Source organism: Eleutherodactylus coqui, chromosome 1, assembly GCF_035609145.1.
Source record: "Eleutherodactylus coqui strain aEleCoq1 chromosome 1, aEleCoq1.hap1, whole genome shotgun sequence".
In the NCBI taxonomy this organism is placed as follows: Eukaryota; Metazoa; Chordata; class Amphibia; order Anura; family Eleutherodactylidae; genus Eleutherodactylus; species Eleutherodactylus coqui.
In genome coordinates, this window is record NC_089837.1 from 387,771,439 (window position 1) to 387,793,761 (window position 22,323).

The 22,323-nt window shown below is 42.6% G+C and overlaps 1 protein-coding gene across 4 annotated transcripts in view; it reads left to right on the top strand.

Moving 5' to 3' along the window:
• Positions 1 to 22,323, top strand: part of DCUN1D2 (defective in cullin neddylation 1 domain containing 2) — a 35,983-nt gene that overhangs the window by 8,131 nt on the left and 5,529 nt on the right. For 2 of the 4 annotated variants that reach the window (XM_066579671.1, XM_066579674.1), the window contains exons 2-5: positions 3,181 to 3,397; positions 6,864 to 7,032; positions 8,112 to 8,242; positions 15,401 to 15,483. In XM_066579671.1, coding sequence (XP_066435768.1) covers positions 3,181 to 3,397; positions 6,864 to 7,032; positions 8,112 to 8,242; positions 15,401 to 15,483 — 600 coding nt within the window. Of the gene's footprint in view, positions 1 to 3,016; positions 3,398 to 6,863; positions 7,033 to 8,111; positions 8,243 to 15,400; positions 15,484 to 22,323 lie in introns of all 4 variants that reach the window. The other 2 variants (XM_066579672.1, XM_066579673.1) reach the window with 1 other exon arrangement.

Here is a 22,323-nt window from a genome sequence, read left to right on the forward strand (position 1 = left end):
TAATGCCCATTAGTAGCTGCTTAGCTTAATTTGCATGTAAATGAGGCTCTCTTTGCTGTATGCAGATAACAGCGGGTGGTCTGTTCCCTGCATACAGCTCCATTGTTCTCCTGCAGGACAGCAGCTGAAAACAATGTTATTAGCGCTCCCACAGGGAATCACAGCTTTGCTGAACTAAAAATCACCGACCAAAAAGTGAAAGATAGTAGCATTTACACACAACGATTATTGCTTAGTTTGAACGAATTTTGAGCAATACTCGTGTGTAAGTGGGCCTTTAATCTTTAACTGTGGGCGTGGATTCTTACAGACACCTCCTAATTCTAGAGTTTCGAGCATCGTGTATTTCCCTGCTCCCCTCGCGACTGGACATCTCTGTAGCTTTTAGTTGCGAAATGACCGGTACGAGAGGAGGGACTAAAGTTCCTGTAGTTCTTTATTATGTAACACTACTAGAATATATAAATAAAAGTTGTTTATTTCTACATGTTTTCTAATAATTTATAACCTGAAAATTAATAAAAACAAGTTATTGTAAACATCCAGTTCATTATTGCAAAAAAAGACGAACCCCAATATATAGGCGAGTGTGCGACCCCACGGAGGTGTAACAAATAAAGCATGTCCACAGCTGAAGGTTAACATTGCTAGGCTACGCTCACCACCAGATTTACTGCCGAATCCACTTCCAGAAGTGCACATTTATATGAATAGAAGTGGCCGTAGTCTATATGGTGCATTATTGGACGGGGATTTCACAGCAGATAGCATGTGAAATTTGTGTGGGGGGAGTGCTGACCTGAAGCATATCCACGTCTCAGCCCGTATGCACATAGTCCTAGGGGCTCCGATGAGGGATTCTGCATAAGCCTTGTATCAGCTGTATGACCGCACATGTACAGTCATATAGTTGTGTGTCCTGGAGGGGCAGCTTTACTTTAGAGCACATTGATAAAGGGTGGAAGAACAATTGCGTTACCTGTTTCCATCGCGGAGCCTCTGTTCACACTAGCACCATGGCTTCTGTTTCACTAGATCAATGACAGATCTGCTAAGGGGTGATCACCCCATCACACACACACATAGATCCATCAGTAGTATAACATAGTGCAGCATGCATGGCTATTCTGACAATCGAACAGAACTATGCAATGCAAGTGTGAACAGAGCCTGAGTCTGGGCTTACATAATATATTACTACCATAGTCTTCATTATAATAAAATTCCTCCAAAGCCCATACTGGGCAGACTCAGCGGTAGCTGTAAGGGTAATCGCCAGTTATAGTATTCCTCCAAGGGAATCCGTCAGCTCCTGTGAGTCCCGTACAGTTATGGGCTCCTGTACTGAGCCGCTGAGTCCAGGGGTGTAAGTATTCTACTGGTCCTCCCCGGCTGCATGCAGATCACCGACTCCAAGAATCACAAAACTCATCCTCTCAGTCTGCAATCTGCTTAGCCAAAGGACAATGGGGGAAATAGTGATAGGTATAATGCTAGAAAGAACTGAACCGCTGAGTCCATAAGACCAGTTTCACATCTGCACTGGAGGTTCCATCGCAGATCCGGCTCAAAACACCAAAAGAAATAGGGCCACATGCAGCAGTTTCTCTTCTGTCCCAAAGCTGGGCAGCTGAGCAGAAACTGAACAGACCCCATTCTAGTCAATGGGGCCCTGATACGGAGCCATTCGGCCGCAGAGATTCCCATTCCGGCTTCTCCAATGGAGCAGGAAAGAAAAACCCCGAGCGCCGGTGTGAAGCCGCCCGCTTGTGAGACTCCTAGGAGCTGACAGGTTAAATAAATCATAGCTGGCAGCGGGGTTTTGTGCAGGGTTGTTTTTACACTATTTTGGATCAACCACTAGTTGGATTGAATTTCAAAGGACACTGTCACTAAGTTCAATCTGCGGGTCCCATGATTCAGTGACCGGGCTGACAAGTGTGATGTGTTGTGTCCACTGAGTGACAGTTCTCTGCCTTGCATTGACAGACAACTCCCTATTTTGTCTTAGTCCTCCTCCGCCCTGGACAAATAAGGATGGCTGACCCACTTCTCTGACCATCGGATGCACACTACATGCCACTCCAACTGGCCGGTGCTTCTCACATGAGCAGCACTGGTCAATCAGAGCAGGTAGAGTGTCTTAGACTAATTATGCATCCTAATATACAGTGTACATCAGGTAGTTGGAGAAGCTGGTGCGGCCATCTTTGTTTCTCCAGAATCAGAGCTTTAAACACGGCAGCATCTTTCCTTTTTAAGCCCTTACTGCCTGTGGTGCATGGCCCTGTTACTAACCCGTGGAAGCCAGTCAGGGAGTTTAGTGATAGGTTTCCTTTCAGGACATATTAGAGGGTCTATTTGTACCTGTAACTTCTAAAGTAATATGGAAGGACTGATAATCCAGCACTTGTTGGGTCCCTGAGATGGCAGATTAAAGGACATTTTCCGTACTGAGGCTACTTACGCACAGGTGAGCGTGATCTCGTCCTGATATCGCGCTCGCTAACTTGCATTTCACGCCTCCCATCAGTTCTGTAAAGTAGCGATCCTCCGGCGCGCTTTCAGATATGTTAGAGGATTGGCAAGTGTTTCCTATTGTTTTCAATGGAAAAAGTCATGTGCACATCGGAGTGCAATGTGTTTTACTGTCCCATTGAAAACAATGGGCGATTCTTCCCATGTGAAAAGATAGGATATACCACGATAACATCGCTCATGTATATGACTCCATTCAAAAGAACGGGGTACATGTTTGCGCAAGTTTTGTGAGTCTTGCAGTGCACTGAACTCGCGGGAGATTCTCGGCCTAATTACTATAATGGCTGCTTGGAGGGATCCTGCGCACTACTTGCCTTTTTACGCCCTTTGTTTTCCGTGACCATTTGAGCTGGCTGCATTGAGGACGATGTGCCCCCTATGGGTCTATAATGCTTTGTAGTTGTAGTAGAATGTTTTACACACTTGTGGTTTGTCTTTAATAGAGCTATATAGATGCTGTCCTTTGAGTTTACAGATAAGACATTTTAAACTGAGAAGAAGAAAGCTTTGTCGTCTTATGCTGATATGACGTATAATGCTGACATGAAGCATGCGCACATGAAGAGACGTAAATCTTTATAATGAATTACATAAGTACATTGCTGAAACCACTTCTGCTGCTTCTTTTGCATCCCAAAGCATAAACTTAAATCGTCTCAGAAGGACAAGGTGCGCCAGTTTATGGCATTTACCCAGGCTGGGGAAAGGACTGCAATATACTGTTTAACACAGAATGACTGGAAACTAGAACTGGCAACAGACAACTACTTCCAGAACACAGCCTTGTACTGCAAAGAGTCAATGAAAAGTACAGTAGACAAAAAGAAATTAGAGCAGTTGTATAATCGCTACAAAGGTAAGGAGCCCCCTTTAATTCTTTACTTTCTGCATAGCATCTGTACATTGAAGGACCTGTGCTCTACAATGGGGAGGGAGGGGGGGTTGGGGGTTAAAAGGATTTTCTACAAATGACATCAATTATTAACAGGATAGATGAGAAATGTATAAAGGCCCATTTAGATACAACGATTATCACTCAAAAGCCATCTTTTAAGCGATAATCATTGTGTGTAAATGTGCTCCTCTTTTACTTTTCTGCTGAGCAATGGATTTCAGTTCAGCATGAAATCCATCGTTTGGCAGAACAGCTGATAAGATGGACCGTACGCTGTGTTCTGCCCGGGGAGAGCTGATAACAGCTGATTACATTGTCTCAGCTGTCAGCCCCGTGGCAGAACAAAGGGAATTTGTGGTCTGTTCTCTGAATGCAGCTCCTGGCGACTCACACGCTACTAACTGGTACTAATACCCTGTTTCCCTGAAAATAAGACATACCCTGAAAATAAGACAGCATGATTTTCCAGAATTTTTGAGGATGCAAAATGATTTTTCAGGCTTTTTGAGGATGCTTGAAATATAAGCCCTACTCCAAAATTAAGCCCTGCTAACAGTTAATTTAAAAAGTCAATTTAAATAGTGTCCAGGCAGCTATACATGTAAAAAAGTTAAACCTTTTTGAACAAAAATTAATATAAGACGCTGTCCTATTTTCAGGGAAACACGGTAGGCATTAGTATCAAGTAGTAGTTTATGCAAAACTAATAGCTCAAAAGCTATCTTTTGAGCGATTATCTTTGTGTCTGAATGCAAGTATATATAGAAGTGATCACTTACAGGCACCCAAGCCCCCCTGTTCCTCCTCACTGAATGATTTTGAATGGACGCCGGCCGAGCATGTGCGCTACCCCTCTATTAAAAGTCTGTTATGCTGCGGGGGTGCGTGTTTACACGTTGCTTATTTGCTGCATATTTTGGTGCAGATCTGCAACATATTTCAGCTTTTCAGTTACATTCAAATTGAAAGGGTGAAATCTACTGCAGATCCGCACAAAATGCACAGCAGACCAGGAACGTGCGGACGCACCTGGAAACGGCCTAGTACGGCTCACATCCCTTCACAGCAGCTTTACGGCTTTTTGTTTCTCATGAATCTCTGACTCCTTTTTAAGGGTCCGTTCACACATGGTGGAAATGGTGCGCAAAATCCGTTCCAGATTTCACCCTTTCAATTGCAGCAGTGAAGTTTGCCGCGGATCCGCATCATTTCCACTACGTATGAACGTACCCTAACAGACCTAAATAGAAGCCTAACTAATCACGTTGACTTTAACCCTTTGCAATCCAATTTTAGATTTAGGGTTTCCTAGGGGCTTTCTCTTTGTGCCATTATACAATGGCACCATCTGCTGGCTAGAGCCAGTACTGGGGTATGGGACATGCTGGAGAGACCCCCGACAACAGAGCGGCCAGTAATATACAGTAAGAATACCCTGTCGGACGTCTTCCGACATCGGAGCTGTACAGCCTTCAATCAAAATGTCTTTAGACGTCAGACAGTGGACTGGAAAGGGTTAATGGGTATCAGGGCTCTTTCCTTTTGCTTTTCTGCACAGCTTAAGTAATAGAAACCTGAAACCAGCTAATACAAAATTGAAATCAATACAAAAGGGATGAGATTAGACAAAAGATCTGCATTTTCACCCAGGATCTGCCACAATCTTGTCCGTGGGCTGTCCGTGTCGTAGCTCACGTGCGGCCCGGTCTCTGGGAATGAAAGCAGACTGTTCTGTCTTATCTCGTACTACGGAGATGTTTCTGTACATTTGTGTGTAGCCCAAGGTCGGGCTCATATAATGCACTACATTGTCCCACTATTCAACAGAGAAGGTATGTCCTCTTATATCCATCTTTGTTTTCAAGCACAGTTCTGCAAAAAACCAAAGATGGTGCAAAGCTTTTATAAAAGGATTGGTGTTCCACCGTCTCCTATTTTGTATTACACACTTACTACTGTTGTGCAATTGTAGTCTTAGAATCTCAGTGCTGTTTGACTTCATTCTGAGAACCTGAAGTGCTTTACCTGTACTGATAATTCTTAGGTCCACTGACACAGTCAGGCTGGGTCCACACGGGGCGGATTCCCGACAGAAATCTCGTGGTTTGGCCGCAGCGAAAAACCGCGAGATTTCCGGCGGGAGAACCGCTGCTTCAAAACCCGCGGCAGTTTTGAAGCGGCCCGGCCGCTCGCTCTTCCGCTGCAGCCGGCGCTCCCATAGAGGAGAGCGCGGCCGCAGCAGAAAGAAAAAAAAATGAACATGTTGCGGTCGGCTAATCCGCGCCGCAGCAGCGGCTTCTGCTGGCTTAGCCGCACGGGATTTGCCGTCCCGTGTGGACGAGATTTCTGAGCAATCTCGTCCACATGGCTGGCTAATCCCGGGATCAGCGGCCACATGCGGATTTGCCTCGGCGAAATTCCGCACGGAATTTCCGCGGCAAATCCGCCCCGTGTGAACCCAGCCTCAGCAGTTTCCAGGATTTAGTGACCCTCCAGTCCTGGACAAGCAAAAATGGCCGCACCGCTTCTGTGATTAGCTGCTGCGCACTGTGCATTAGTTTTCATTGGTAGTCTAAGACACCGCATGCTCATCTGCTGGCCAATCAAAGCGCGTTTAATGTCTTAGACTAATGATGCATACTAGTGTACAGTGTGCAGCGGGTAGTGAGAAACGCTTGTGCGGCCATCTTTGTTTTGTCCAGTTTAGCAAGTGTATTTTATATAACTATTAGGGAAACTTAAGCAGGAAACTGTTGAGGATTCTGATCTGACCCGAGTGAAGGGCGACTACAGAAAGCATCTCTCCTTCTTGAGGACCTGTCCTGTCCTGCATTACAGACAAATTGGTGATGTGAATGGGCACTGTGTGGTGTAGGTAAACCAAGCACTTTAAGTTGCTCTCCAAGTTTTTATTTATTTATTTTTTTGCTAAAAATGGTAGCCATACAAAAAATAAAACCGCCTATATTCACCTGTTCGTGGTCCCTGCAGTTCCAGCACCGCACCTCCATTCTCTGTAGTCAGCCCGTTGACGGCTTTGAGGACCACCCAGGTCTGTGATTGGTGGAGGAGCATGTGACGTTCCATTCACAGGCTGACTCTGCAGGGTCTATACACAAGTTGGTGTAGTTATGTTTCCCAAACTCCAGTCCTTACAACCCCCCAACAGCTTGTGATTTGAGGATATCCTATGGAGAGAAGACCTATGTTGGGGAGTTCTGAGGACTGGAGTTTGGGAAATAAATGACCAAACCATCTGCATGGACAAGTCCTAAGAAAGTGATGAGTTAGACATGATGTACTGTTATCTGCCTCGGCTGTGACTGCAGTACTGAATATGTTTGGAGTGGCTGTAGGTTGATGTACTGCTCAGTATGTGTTTAGGATAATCTTTCTAGCATTGTTTACCTTCTTTTCTCAATTGCAGATCCTCAAGATGAAAATAAAATAGGGATAGATGGAATCCAGTTGTTCTGCGATGACTTACATCTGGACCCTGCAAGTACCAGTGTGTTGGTCATAGCATGGAAGTTCAGAGCTGCTACACAATGTGAATTTAGTAAAAAGGAATTCATAGACGGCATGACAGAACTCGGGTGTGTATTCTGTTTCAGCAATCATGTAGGCAGACGATGCTTACCAATGTACACCGTTCTCCTAATCTGAAGCCTTTCTTTTGTCTTGAGTAAAGGTCCCTTTATACGGGGCGAGTATTGTCCGTATTCTCGCTGGAAACACTGAATTCAGGCGATAATCATCCCGTATACACGCAACTGCTGACGGGGCATTGAGCAACAAATTGTTTACTTAGCAGAGTTGCTTGGTTTTTAGCAAAACTAAAGACCAAGCAACTATCGTCCCGTGTAAACGGGAGCCACTCAATGTTTGAGCGGCTCCTGTTTGCTGTGGATGGAGGCAGACGGGCCAGAACGATTCCAGCCCATTGACTTGAATGACTATTGCTTCTGTGTAAGCACAAGTGATAGTTGGGCAGCGGTCCATGGGACAGCCGTCCAGCACTTCTGAGCCTGAAAGTCGTCCTGTGTAAAGATACCTTATCTGTAGATGTTTGTGTTAGGGAACTATCATGGGTGGAGGGGGGTAGACTTCATCCTACTGGTAACTCCCACTTCTGTTCTGTATGCATGCATTATCTCTAGCTGACAGATATACTGTATACGTCGCACTTCTGTATGCATGCATTATCTCTAGCTGACAGATATACTGTATACGTCGCACTTCTGTATGCATGCATTATCTCTAGCTGACAGATATACTGTATACGTGTGTGTGTGTGTGTGTCTGCGGTGACAGATTAATGCAGACAAACTGAAGCTCGATCATCATCTCTGCAGACATTCACACTGCATGTTTGTAACTTGAGGGACCACTGTATATATACTGTATACGCAATATTAATTTGTATTGTATTTGTGGAAAAATAGTATTTGGTTTTAAAATCGCCAATTTGTCATCCAAAAGATTAAAGGAAAGTAAGCTGATGGCATTAGTTATTAGATTAGATAAGGCGAGTACTTGGATATAGCCATCAGTATGAGCCACTGGAGGCTGTAAATCACTTTCTAGGTTGTTGACCTGCTGCTGACGGACAGCTTTGGTGTAATATTCAAGGCAACTAAAAGGCTGACTGTTTCTACTTGTTTTTCATTTGCAGGTGTGACAGCACAGACAAACTAAGGGCGCAGCTCCCCAGACTAGAGCAAGAAGTCAAAGACCCGCTCAAATTTAAAGACTTCTATCAGTTTACATTTAATTTTGCAAAAAATCCTGGACAAAAAGGGCTTGGTATGTATTTGGGACCTTGTACTTGTGCAGTTCTGTTGACTAACGGGTTTTGTTTACGGCATGTTCACATATGGCAAATTTGTTGTGGATTTTCCGCAGCAGGAAATCTGCCCCAACTGAAGCCACCCCTCATTTGTAGAGGTGGAATCTGCATTGAAAATATGCAGCACAAATAAAAAAGGGGGGGGGGGGGGAACTATGTAGTATACAAAATATACACATTTGGTATAGCGGCATCCGTAAAAGTCCAGTCTACTAAAATAACGCATTATTTATACTGCATGGTGAACTCTCTAAGAATAATAAATAACACTAAAATTGTGTTTTGTTTTGTTTTGGGTTTTTTTGGTCACCCCCATCTCCAAGCAAAAAAAAAAAAACTTAGTAAAAAAGCAATCCAAAAGTCTTATGTACCTCAGAATGGTACCAATAGGAAACTACAGGTTGTCACGCAAAAAATAAGCCTTCAAGTATTGCTTGCTTATGTAGCAAAAGACTTTTTTCTTTAATCACCACAAACACATCCTGTTACATCATTTTGCAGTATCCTACTTGGCCTGTAAAAAAAAAAAGCCTTTCTTTCAAATGTGCCTGAGTAGGACCTCAAAATCTCCTCCTCCGCACCCAGCTGCTTCAAGGACATAAGGCCTGATACTTATGTCTACAATGTCTATGTCGCTTCTGGATTAGAATTCACTACAGAGTTGTTTTCAGTCTAATTCTCTATAAAAAATAATAATAAACCCTTGCTTGTGTTAGAGGACCATTTACAGTTGCAAGATAAAGTAAGTGATCCTTTTGAAATTATTTGGATTCCTGCATTAATCACTGATACATTTGTGTTCTGACTGTTTTCTGATGGCCCATTTACACGGGACGATTATCGTTCAGAGTTGTTCAAATTCCCACGCTCCCGTGGGAATTGGAACGATAGTCGTCCCATATAGATGCATGCGGCGAGTGAGCGGGAGTTGTTCAGTCGTTCAGTTTCTACATGCAGAAAACCGAACGACTGTCTGTTCAGTGTAAACAACAGTCCTTCACTTCTGAACGACTGTCTGCTCACTGTGAATGGAGGCGGCGGGGGAAGAGCACTCTCTGGCTTGCTCCTCCTCCATGCTGGCCGTGCTCTGAGTGATGCCAGCAATACTCGCTCCTGTGTAACAGCACAGGAGTGAGCTTCACTCAGACGCGCTGTTGGGCATCGTTTGCTGACAGCTCACCCATGTGAATGGGGCTTTAGTCACAATTACAAACATAATGGAGGTCAACTAATAAGTGCTGGTTCATAACTGTGCTACAGGTTTCCATTTTCTTGGACCGTTGAGGGTACGAAGACGATGACCCAGAGCACACAAGTCAACCAAAGAATGATTTAGAAAGATTTGGAATGGGAAAGTCAGAGTCCTGACCTTAACCCTATGGAGATGCTGCAGTATGACAGTGAGGAATGGTCCTATTTGGTGGAGGTGATTCCTGGTAAAGATTAAGTTCTAGGGTTCATTTACTTTTTCTCCCTCACTGTTGATGTTTATTCAGTGTGCTCCATAAGAGACCTAAACAGTGTTTGTGTAATTGTAAATTAGATAGCAATTAGACCACTTGTTATCAGTAACCAATGCAGAATCCAGGTAATTCCAAAGGGCTCACGCCCACAGGCGTATGTGTGAAACCCTGCGGGTCTTCCCACAGCGTTCTACCCATTTTTCTACCCTATGCTCTGCCGGCAGAGACAGATTATGGCACTGTGCATGCCCACATATCACAAGCACATGCACAGTGTGACTTTTTGTTTTCTTTAATTTCCTCGCTCCCTTTCAGAGTAGGGATGCGTATGAAAGCACTGCCCATACGCAATGTATTACATATGTACAGCATATCATACACAGCCTATACCAATGTATAGGGCTCACGCTGTGTGCTAAGCAGGGAAATGCTGCAATTTAATTCTCTTGCGTTGCAATACGCAGTGTCTACACGCCAGTGTGCATGGATTATTGAAAATCCATTGACTTTCATTGACTCCATTCATCACGTATCACGCATCCATGCAATACATGCTTAATACACAGTGAAAACACAGTCGTGGACTTGAGCCCTAAGGGGGGTTCTTCTTGTAACTGCAATGTATGTTTAGGTGACATATACTTCACATCACCTTGTTGCTGAAGGCCTCCTTCCCACGAGCGTGACGGGCTCCGCCGCGTAATATTCCGCAGTGAAGCCCGTCACGGCGCCCCCCAGAGACCCCATACTTACCAGCGGAAGATAGCGTGAAGACGCTTCCCCGCCCACCGCCGTCGCGTCATGTGACACGCCCACCGCGTCACATGACGCGGCCGGCCGTGTCACGTGACGCGCCGGCCGCGTCATGTGACGCGCGGCGGTAGGCGGGGAAGCGTTTTTTCACGCTATCTTCCGCTGGTTGCAGCGGGAGATAGCATGAACGGACGGCTTCCATTGACTGCAATGGAAGCCGTCAGCGCGTACACCCGCAGCAAATAGAACATGCTGCGGGTGAGGACGGGAGATTTCACGGTGCGTAATTCCGCGGTGGAATTACGCATCGTGAGCATTGTGCTATTAGGTTCAATAGAACCTAATAGCAGCGGGCAACGCAGCGGATTTTTGCCGCGGATTTACGCGGCGTAAATCCGTTCATGGGAAGGAGGCCTAAAGGCGTTTTCTGGGACTATAATATTGATGACCTGTCCTCAATATGGAATCGGTGGGGTTCCCTCACCAATCCAGGACATTCTTTTCTTCCTCAGATCTCCTCCAGCAGACTGCCTCACCTGCCTCCTTTCCTGGCACATAAAATGCTGTATTTAAGGAATACGTTTATATATATATGAATTATTTATCTTCATATATATCAGCTCTATTTTTAATTAAAATCTCTTAAAGGCTGTAGACCCCCTCACTAGCGCTTTTCCATGTATTTTTACATATTCTTTTAAAATATGTTACTGTGAGCTCTTTCTTGCTCTGTTGTGTGAGCGGAGAAAGATCAATTAGTCCTCAGACTGGAGCAGCTCCTAGTGCTTCTAATGACGGGCGGGTAGGACCGCTGACCATCAGCACTTTTTAGTTAGTGTAACAAAATCGCCAATATTCAGATGGGTAATGTGTTCCACGCCTCTCTATAAACGGAATATAACGCCTCTTCCCCACTTCCAACCCTGCAGTAAACTATACGTGGCACACTCCCTCCACCACCAGCTGTAAACTACATGTATAATATCCCTGCGCCCTCTGTTATTAGGTCGAGTCCATCAGACTGGCTGACTGACGCTTATGGCTCTTCTACACAAGACGATTATCGTTCACATTGTGGCGCTCCCGCATTGTTTGCCCGACAATGTGACAACTCGTCCCGTGTAAATGGGGCATCAGATTCTTGCAGTATATTCCAAAAGACCGCAATTATCTATGGGAATGATACATGGATTAAAAAAGGTCAAAGAGGTCCATAGCCTTTAAGTTTCTATCATTCTACTTTTTAGCAGTGATGGGTAACACACATATGCGCTATAGGTAAATTATGACAGGATCAGACTATTTACGGTAGCGGTCATATCTTTAGTGGTCATATCCCCGCAATCAATCATTTTTCACTCCAGCAGCTCAGACAAGGTGGCTGCCGTCTATAATCCTGAATAGAAAAGGACTTTAAAATCTATGATCGGAATATAAATACTGAGAAAAGATTGTATTTAGTGTCTGGCTTTAATTAGATGAAAATAATGTAGGCGATACATGCCCTTTTACGATAATTTTGACTTCTACGGTATTAAAATTGATCAATTCTAATACTTGAAAACCTGCCCCATAAGTCATAACTGTTGTTACACATCTGACATTTATCTTGTGGTAAACTCTACAACTGTTTTTACAAAGATCTGAGAAAAGTTTTGTGTGGCAATGCAAAGACTGGGTAATTGTCAGAAATTATTGCTTTACGGGGAAAACTCTATTCATCTATAGCGCTGGTACAATGCAACTCCGTCATGACCTATTTAACTTCAATGGCAGAACAACTTTTCTCGTGATTTATCAATATTTTACCATTAACCCCTTTTCAGCCTGTTTTTAGCTTTTTTATCCCCACTTTTAAAAAAATAATTACTCTTTAATTTTCCATCAACGGCCGCATAAGGGCTTGTATTTTACGGGACAAGTTAGTATTTTTCAGTGGTACAATGTAAAATGAATCTGCTGGCTCCATCATGCTGTGCAAACCACTGGTTTGGGGAAAGCTTTAGTAGAATGTGTATTTTATTCACTTATATCTCTGCTCATTCTGAGCTGAACAGTCCAATGGGCGGAGCTATCAGTGACTGACAGCTGTGACTCTACATACAGGGGTAGCTGTCAATCACTGATAGCTCCGCCCATTGGACTGTTCATCTCAGAATGAGCTGGGATATAAATGAATAAAATACAAGTTATACGGAATCTTTCCCCATCTTCTATATATTTGCCAATGTCTGTTGGAGCATCACACACAAACTGTACGACCGATTGACATGACATTTTGCGCACAGTATAATCTCCACCCGGAGAAGGTTTCTAGGCTAAAAAAAAAAATTCTGAAATGTTGTTGTCTTGGCAACCTTATTTGCATATTTTTGCCTTTCCTTGAATTTTAATGCAGCAGCTCCCAAATTTGCTTTCACCAATGGATTCTACGGACTCGATTTAGAATTCCTGGTTATTTCCAACAAGTCATTCCCACTAGAAGAGTCGGACTGAGCGCTGAACATTTGTGTGTCAGGAAATGATCTGTCCCTAGTCAGGAATACATGGGGCAACTGAGGATTGGAAACTTTTTCCCATAGCAACCAATCACAGCACAGCAATATAATATATAGCAACCAATCACAGCACAGCTTTCATTTTGCCTCAGCAGAATAACAAATGAAAGTTGATCTATGATTGGTTGCTTTTGGCAACAAAAAATGCACAATTGTACTCAAATCGGACCAGAACTGGGGATTTGTATACGACACAAACAGATTTTGTTTTAGATATAAGTAGCTTTCGTTTTATCTCAGCACTGAGAAGTAAAAGCTGTTGCCCATAGCAACCAATCACAGCGCAGCTTTTATTTTACCTCAGTATAATATATGGCTAATACAGTCACATAGCATTAATGAGCATCGGTACACACACACACACACATATATATATATATATATATATATATAAAGCACAATCTGTTTGTTTGTGTCATATACAAATCCACAGTTCTGGTCCGAATTGAGTGAAATCTTGCATGAGCAGCAGCCAATCACTGTTCAGCATTCGTTTCTTATACTTCTGAGGTAAAATAAAAGCTGTGCTATGATTGGTTGCTATGGGCAACAGCTTTTTCTTTTGGAGGACTTCCATAACTGTGCAGTGCGGGGCTCATTGTTGTGGCTCACGTTGTATATTCCAGGACTGCTAGTCATAAATCACTGGGCAATGCAGCGGTATATCTTCTAGTATACACTATATACAATCTGCTCGCCCCTCCTGCTCTATAACATCATGCCTGCAGTTTGGACAGCGTGTTCAAGCTGACAGCCGCCCTTTAATGTTCTATATAATGTATTGGAAAGCTTTTACAAATTTCTTAGTGGGGTGAAATAGTTAAAAAATGTAAATTTGCCCTTTTTAGGGTTTTTTGTTTTTACTGCGTTTAATGTGCAGCACAAATTACATGTTAACATTTATTCTGTGCGTATGTACAATAACAGTGGTACCAAATTTACACCAAATATTTTCCGTTATGCCACTTGAAAAAAAAAATAATACCAAAACCTTTAAGGCCCGATGTCCATAATTGAATTGTGGAATCTGCGTGGGCATCATTGGGCATCCGCAGGTATTTAAATACCGGCGGATGTCATTTTTTTCCGGCGTGCGGATCGCATGCACTGCAAAAAAGCGCAGCATGGTCCTTTTTTCTGCGGATCCCAAAGGGACAGCTTCCATTGAAGTCAATGGAAGCCGTCCATTCCGCGGCACAGCCACAGCTGACACTGCGGACGTGCCGCAGGAAATTTAAAAAAAAAGAAGAAAAAAGCATGGGCGGCGCAACGGAGAAGACCTACACCACAGCCGGACAGGTAAGTAAATGTCTTTTTTGCTTCATGTCTGCGGGCACGGGTGGAATCCGCTGCGGGATTCTGCACTCAGAATCTGTACGGTGTGCCCGTGTCGCCTTCTTCTGATCCCCATGACTTTTTACTTTTTAATTATTGGGGCCATGTGGGGGCTTGGTTTTTTTTTTTTTTGCTCGGCTAGCTGTAGTTTCTATTGCTATTAATTAGGGATACATGCAATTTTGATCACTTTTTTTTCTTTGAGATGGGGTGACCAAAAAAGCCCAGTTCTGCCATGTTTGTTTGTTTTTTTCTGACCACCATACAGGATAATTGCAGTATTTTAATCAGACTTTTATGGAGATGGCAATACCAATTACGTATGTAATTTTTTGTGTGTTTTTTTCTTTATAAACGTTTGAAAAATTGCCCCCTTGCTAGTCGCCAACAAATTTACCAAACTATAAATACATTTATTTTTGTAATTTATAATTATTTTCACTTCTTATTTTAATCTCACTTACTATTGTTTGGTTGATTGTACAATAGACTGCAGTATATTTTACGTAGAAATCCATAGCAGGCCTGTAAGCATTCACTAGGCCTCAGGCTGCCATGGCAACCGAACAGCACCATACAGTCCCGTTATGTGGGGACAACTGGGGGACAGAGGGAAGCCCCTATATCTGTTCAGCAGTTGGCAGGGCTTAGACTCATTACCAATTACGGCCGGGTGTTAGCTGTATATGACAACCAACAGCTGCAGCGTGTGCAGTGGGCTCGGCGCCAAGCATGGCGGATGTAAAGGGTTATATGACAACTGTCACTCACATGACCAAAGTTGGGAATTAAAAGAATTGTGTTGTTGCTGTCAGATTGTCACATACATTCAGCGTTTCAGAGTACTATCCCCAGAGTATGAATCAGTAGCGTGCTATTTGCTATTATATCACATGTGTGAAAGTATGTTTGTCTATTAATAACAATAATCTTTATTTGTATGGCGCCAACTTATTCCTCCGCGCCCTCCGATTAACCATGTTCCCATTTATTGATGTGTTTTCAGATTTGGATATGGCAATCGCTTATTGGAATTTAGTATTGTCAGGAAGGTTCAAATTTTTAGAACTGTGGAATAAGTTTTTGTTGGTAAGTATTGCTGATCTTCATAAACGTATACATGTGTATATACTGTGGTTTCAATATTAATTGTTAGACATGGGCTGATCTAAAGCTGGCCATGGACGGGAGATATCTATCTACATACTACTGCAGATTCAGCTACATTTGGTGAGGTTTTCTGACAATTCAATGTCTGACATTCATTATACATGTATTAACCCCTTCCTGTCCTACGCCTTATATCTGCTGCTCAGGTGGAAGGTTTTAACACAAATTGCCACGCAGGTATGACGCTCACATGAAGCAGACTCCGGTGCTGAGCGCACGCCATCTGCAGCCCGTGGCAGTTGTAACATGCAGCTGGCAACCCTGCTGCAATAGTTTGATTCAGAGCTAACTCAAACCCTGGCTGTTTAACCCCTTTGCAATCAAATAGCAACTGTGGCATATAACAAGTTTGACAGCAGGACTAGAGGCTGCTTTTGTCACCCCATAAACAAGTCCCTCGCTCCTCCTGCCAAAACGCAATTACGTTGTTTGATTGGGTTGCTATGAACTCCAGGTTGGTATGGAAGCCTGTTTAACTTAATAGGCTGCTTATCAGTAGAATACTGGTAGGATGGCATAATACACTGCACTACAGAAGTAGTGCAGTATGTTATTTAAAAGAAAGCAATTTTGACATCAGAGGATACATACAAAATTAGTCAGAGTAATAAATCAGCAGCTCAAACAAGAGGAGTGAGAGGGTGATACAAAGGTAAAAGCTGCTTGGTCTGTACAATGGTTTGGCTATCTTTTTAAGTGGGTAGTATCTGTGTATGTAGAGATACGGGGGGGGGGGGGTGATTATCACTGGATGAAGGGACCTAGTTCTGAGGAATAATGTAGAAGAGGTGAGAAGGGTAAAAGGAATCCGAGTAGGGAATGCAGACAGTATGGTAGGCCTGCCTAAAAGGATGTGTTTTTTGGGTGCTCTTACAATTGGATATTGGGAATTATCTTGATTTTTCTGGGGTAGCGTAATCCAAAGATCTGGTGGAGCTCAAAAAAGGTCTATGAGATTGAGTGTGAGGTTCGGATTATGGAGGATGTTAGTCTGAGATCATTAGCCCAACGGAGGGCACGGACAGACAGCGTGGTAAGCAGAGATGAGAGAGGATATGTAGGGGTAAAATGGCACTATGATCAGTCTCTTAGATGAGTGATAAGTTTAAATTGTATTCTATAGTGGACTGGCAACCACTGCAGTGACTACCACAGGGTGAAGACATCAGTGTAGTGACTGGCACAGGGTGAAGACATGGGTGTAGTGGTTGAACAAAAAGTGACTGAATACAAGGAGCAAAAGAAATATCTGATTCAAATATAAACCTACGATAACGGGCATGCTGCCTAAATGCTATGGTAATACAACATGCTGAAATGGAAATATCAGGTTTAGGTAGGTTAGTAGATGGTGGAAAAACAAAAGGTCAGTATATGAAAGATTAGGTCTCAGATGGCGAAGAAATAATGTTGGGGATGGGAGACAACCCCTGATGTTTTGTAGCAGTGCAGAGGTGATGTCTCAGGAAGAACTAAATAGGTACTGTAGATATATCACACATATATATTATGCAGGAGATAGTTTACATACATACAGCGGGTAGATAAAAATATGGAAACGCGGTACGAGATGTATGCCTTAGGTTACGTGGGATTATAAATCATTTTTTAGAATACTACCAAAAAATTTTAACTTGATCATGATTTTAGGTGGCGATAATATAAGACAGATGCTGCTGGGAGAAGTGAACTTCTGCCCGAGCAACAAGGTTTCATTTGGTCAGGGATTTGATTCACTCAGCTGCTGTTACCAGCTGGCTCCCAAAACCACCTATCAGTAACAGAAATGCTACTCAAAAAAAAAATGACAGTGGTGTAAAAGTCCTGAAACCTGGACTATGGAGCAATGAAAAAAGGTCGGATCAGTCGAACTTTACACTGTTTACGACTTGGTCAAATTTACATCTGGAGAATGCCATTCCAAGTTCTGACAGCTAAAGGTTTTTCTACAGCATATTAGTCAAGGTTTTGTGTTCTGTATTTTGGCGTTTCCATATTTTTGTGCACCCCGTGTGTGTGTGTGTGTGTGTAAGTAATATATATAATAAACTCTACCAGTCAAAAGTTTTGACACCTCAATTTCCCAGTTCAAGTCCAGCAAACACCTTAAATGATTCAACAATTCAAAAGTAAGTTAAGACCATATCAGTATTAAGAAATTTTAGCCTGAAAACACTACAATAGTCTAAATTTATGATTTTAAATAGGCTTTAAAGGGCTTTTTTCAGGGAACACATCAAGGACAGCTGCTCTGTTGCGCAGAAAGCAAATTATGGTTCGAAACATGGATGCAAACTATTCCTACAGTTGTCACAACTTTTTAGATGACTTTCAAACTCTCTGTTTCTATATAATCAGTGTTGAAACAGACTGCATTACAACACCCTCCAGGGCAGGATTTGGACAGCTTGGCTCTTCACAGCACAGTGCTATCATAATGGCAAGAAAAAGACAACTAACATAAGAAGACAATTATAACCTTTAGAAGTGTAGGTCTGTTCTACCTAAACAGAAATTGCCAAGAGAACCAAGGGGTCAGTCAGTACAGTTTGCTATACCATCATAAAGCATCTGGAAACTGGAGGAAACTGACAGGAAGAGGTCTGGAAGACCAAAGGACACTACAAAATCAGATGTCAATGTTTTCCAGAGTCAACAGTTTGCGTGATCGGCACCTCACAGCACAAAATCTTCAAGCAAAGCTTAATGAAGCAAAGAATAAACAAGTTTCCATTTCAGCTGTGAAGAGAAGACTTCTTCTATCTGCAGGTTTGACAGGTAAAGTGTCAGTAAGAAAGCCACTGCTAAGATTGAAAACCATAAAAAAGACACTTGCCTGAACACTCAAGTGGACCACTGAAGAGTGGAAGAAGGTCTTTATGGACTGATGAATCAAAATTTAACATATTTGGTACATCACGCAGGGTTTTTGTACCTCGTTGAGTAGGTGAAAGCTTGGTTCCTGATTTTGTGACGCCAACGGTCAAACGTGGAGGAGGAAGTGTGATGGTCTGGGGCTCTTTGGATGATTCCAGAGTTGGAAACTTGCACAAGGTGACTGGCTACCACAGCATTTTGCTCAGGGGTTCATATTACAGCAAGACAATGATCTATAACATACTTTTAGGTTATGTCAGAATTACTTAAGAAAACAAGAAGTAGCCAGTAGGCTTCAAAGAATGAAAAGGGCTTCACAGTCTCCAGTCTAAAACCCCATTGAGCTTGTTTGGGATGAATCTGATAGAAGGGTGAAAGCAAAGCAACCTACAAGCGCAGCACATTTTGTGGGAACTTCTGCAACAATGTTCGGAAGAAATTTCTGAAAATATGGAAATGCAATTTTAGAAAGAATGCATTGATTGTGTAAAGTTGTTACATCAGTCAAAAATCTAGGTTTAACTTGGTGAAAAAAAGGAATACATTATTTTTATTCATCTTAACTTGTTTATTTGTTATATGATTCCATTTCAAATTACATTTGAGACCTCTAAACTCTGTAAATATCAATAAAAATGAAGGTGTTCTAAAATATTTAACCAGTGTATATACACACACATACAGGGTGAGGCAAAAGTCTGGAAGCATCCAATTAACTGGTGTAATAATCAGAAAATTGGCTTCCAATGTGTGAAAGTATACATTGGGAATGACGCTGCATTTCTTTGGTAAGACTTTTTTGGCAGACATTTTAAACTCTGCCATATTGAATTCAGCTCAGGTTTTTGACATGGAAAGGGGTTCATAAAATGAAATGTTTTGGCTAAAATTTACTCAAACACACTGAAAGTGTCAGTTTTGCCCTACCTTTACTTGTTCAGGAATTAAGCAAGGGCAAAGTTTGTAAATTGTGTCTGACACCAGGGCCTTTTTAGTTGATGGCTTACTTAATGGTGGGAAGTACCTCCTGATGTTACAGTATACCATATTTTCATTTGTTCACAATAAATTCCCAAGTTACTTTAAACAGGATTGGCACACCTCTGCACTTGGCTGAGTGTGGCACTCCCTAGGCACTGTATTGGCCGCAGAGATCTAGTCAAATGGTCGCCAAGGTTGCCAGATGTAACATCTTTGGACTTTTATCTCGGTGGTCATTTAAGGTCCCTTGTGTATGCGGAAAAAATACACAATATGCTTCACCTGAAATGGCGAATCCTAAAGTGGTGTGAAGAAATATCACCTGCAGCTCTTATTCATTGATACATAAAGAAAAAAACTTTTCTATTCACTGCGCTACACTCTCAACCCAGAACGTCCTGTGGGAATAAGCTACTAAACACCTAGTTCAATAGTAAGCTATAATTTTATTCCCCATATTCCACATAACAGATATATTAAAAGCAACGCGTTTCTGCGTCCACTGACGCCTTTATCAAGCTAATAAAGAGCTTGATAAAGGCGTCAGTGGACGCAGAAACGCGTTGCTTTTAATATATCTGTTATGTGGAATATGGGGAATAAAATTATAGCTTACTATTGACCTAGGTGTTTAGTAGCTTATTCCCACAGGACGTTCTGGGTTGAGAGTGTAGCGCAGTGAATAGAAAAGTTTTTTTCTTTATGTATCATTGTTATTTCCCCAATTTGTTCTTTGAAACTTTTGGGGTACTTTTTGAGCTGCTGCTCTCTAGATTAGCTGAGTAGAACTATTAGATTCTTTAGTACCAGCTTTTCTGGATAAAACTCCACCCATCGGCAAAGAAACCCTCTAAAGGTGAACTTGGATTCCCGGTGCAGGTGGGACACAAATATATGTTTGTTGCCCCGCCTGACACCCGGTAAGTAGAATCCCATATAGTTATTAATTTTTCATTTTTGTGATGGCGCTCTCCCTAACTTTTGCAGCTCTTATTCATAGATATTTGATTAAACGTTTAGTTATGTGCATCCCGCATAATGGTGGACACAACAAACACGTCATGTAAAGCATGTTGTGAAACTTTGCCTTCACTTAACTCCTAAACTAGTAAAGAGAGGGCAAAACTGACACTTCCAGTGTGTTTTTGAGTACATTATAGCCAAGACTGATATATCATATGACCCCTTCCCATTTGAAAGACCTGAGCCAAATGGTTGAATGCAATACAGCGAGTTCAAAATGGCCACCGAAAACGTCGCCTCCATCCTGATTAATACTTTCACACATTGGAAGTCAATTTTCTCATTATTGCACCACTTAAACCGGTGTGTCCAGACTTTTGCCTCTCCCACACACACACATATATTACACCCATTGTCCAAAAAAAAATCAGGCACCTAGAAGGAATTTTCGGAACCGAATTAAACTTTGTGTGATTGTAACATTGACTGTTTGAAGGGATTACAATGTCCAAACTAAAGGCTAATTTATTGCGGAAAACTGAACACTTGAAAGGAGGCTCTAGTACTGTGTTGGGTCGCCTCTAGCTTGGATGCAAGGTGTAATATAGGCGGGCATGGATGCTTACAGGTATCTTGCTGCATATCACTTCACATTTGCTGTAACTGAGTCTCTAGATCGCGCAAGCTTGTAGCCTGTTGAAGTTGGCATCCCAGATGGTCCCATACATGTTCTATTGGCGATAAGTCTGCCAATCGAGTAGGCCATGGAAATGTAGCAGTGTTGTGGAGGCATTCCTTTGCCTCCCTTGTTGTGTGCAGCCGAGTACCGTGTTTCTCTGAAAATAAGACCCTGTCTTATATTAATTTTAGCCCCAAAAGAGGCACAGGGTCTTATTTTCAGGGGGTGTCTTATACTCACCTAGCAGTTCCTGACTGGGTCCCTCCCGCTGGGCCGCAGCGCTCTGGCAGGCTTCCGTGCAGTCCTTAATGTTGACAAAGCGTCTCTTGCTGGTGACGGGGCTTGAATACCCCGCCTCCAGCAAGTGATTGCTCTGATTGGCTGAGGCGGCACTCCTGAACCAATTAGAGCCACGCTCGATGAACTAATCACAGCCAGTCAATGATGTCATTATATATATATATATATATTCTCCAAATCTACTTGTGGTTCATTCAGTGTGTCGGGCTAGATAGAAAATAGGAGAGGACCTAGGATTGAACCCTGGGGAACACCCAACAGTAAGTAGAGGAAGAGAAGAAGATCTGGCAAATAATACACTAAATGAGTTCACAGAGAGGTAGGAAGAAAACCAAGACAGTACAATATCCTTGGGGCCAATAGAGTGGAGCATACTGAGTAGTATTTGATGATCTATGGTGTCAAAGCTGCAGAGAGATCCAGAAGAATTGATAGAAAAGAGTCACTTAGACTAAGAGTTCCAGTAGGGGAGATAGCAGTACTGGACTGGTCAGGGATTTTTTTTGTAATGTAAAGGGGATGTAATTGCATGCTTAAAGAAGAAGCGAGAGATACCAGAAGAAAGAGGTTGAGTACTGCAGTAAGATGATTAGTGACAGCCAGGGAGAGAGACTGGAGGAGGACTAGGAGTTACTAGGGTGAGAAGAAGAGGTTCCTGGAGGCGATACATCTATTATTGGGTCAAATGCTGAGCTTGGACCAGAGGAGATGTGTAAGGGAAGGGGATTGAAGATACTTGGCAAGATTATTTCCCACCAGATGCTGTCAGTTTTAGGAATAATAAAGTTTTTCTGTCTCACCTTGCTTGGTTCCCAGCTCCCTGTTCCTTGTGGCAGGCATGTATCACAAGGCTTTGATTAGCCGTCCGGTCACTCCGGCTTCTTAATGCAAGTAAAGATTCTCGATCGGGATTCTGCTTGTGTATCAAAACGTCCTGCTTTATTAATAAAATGTGCACT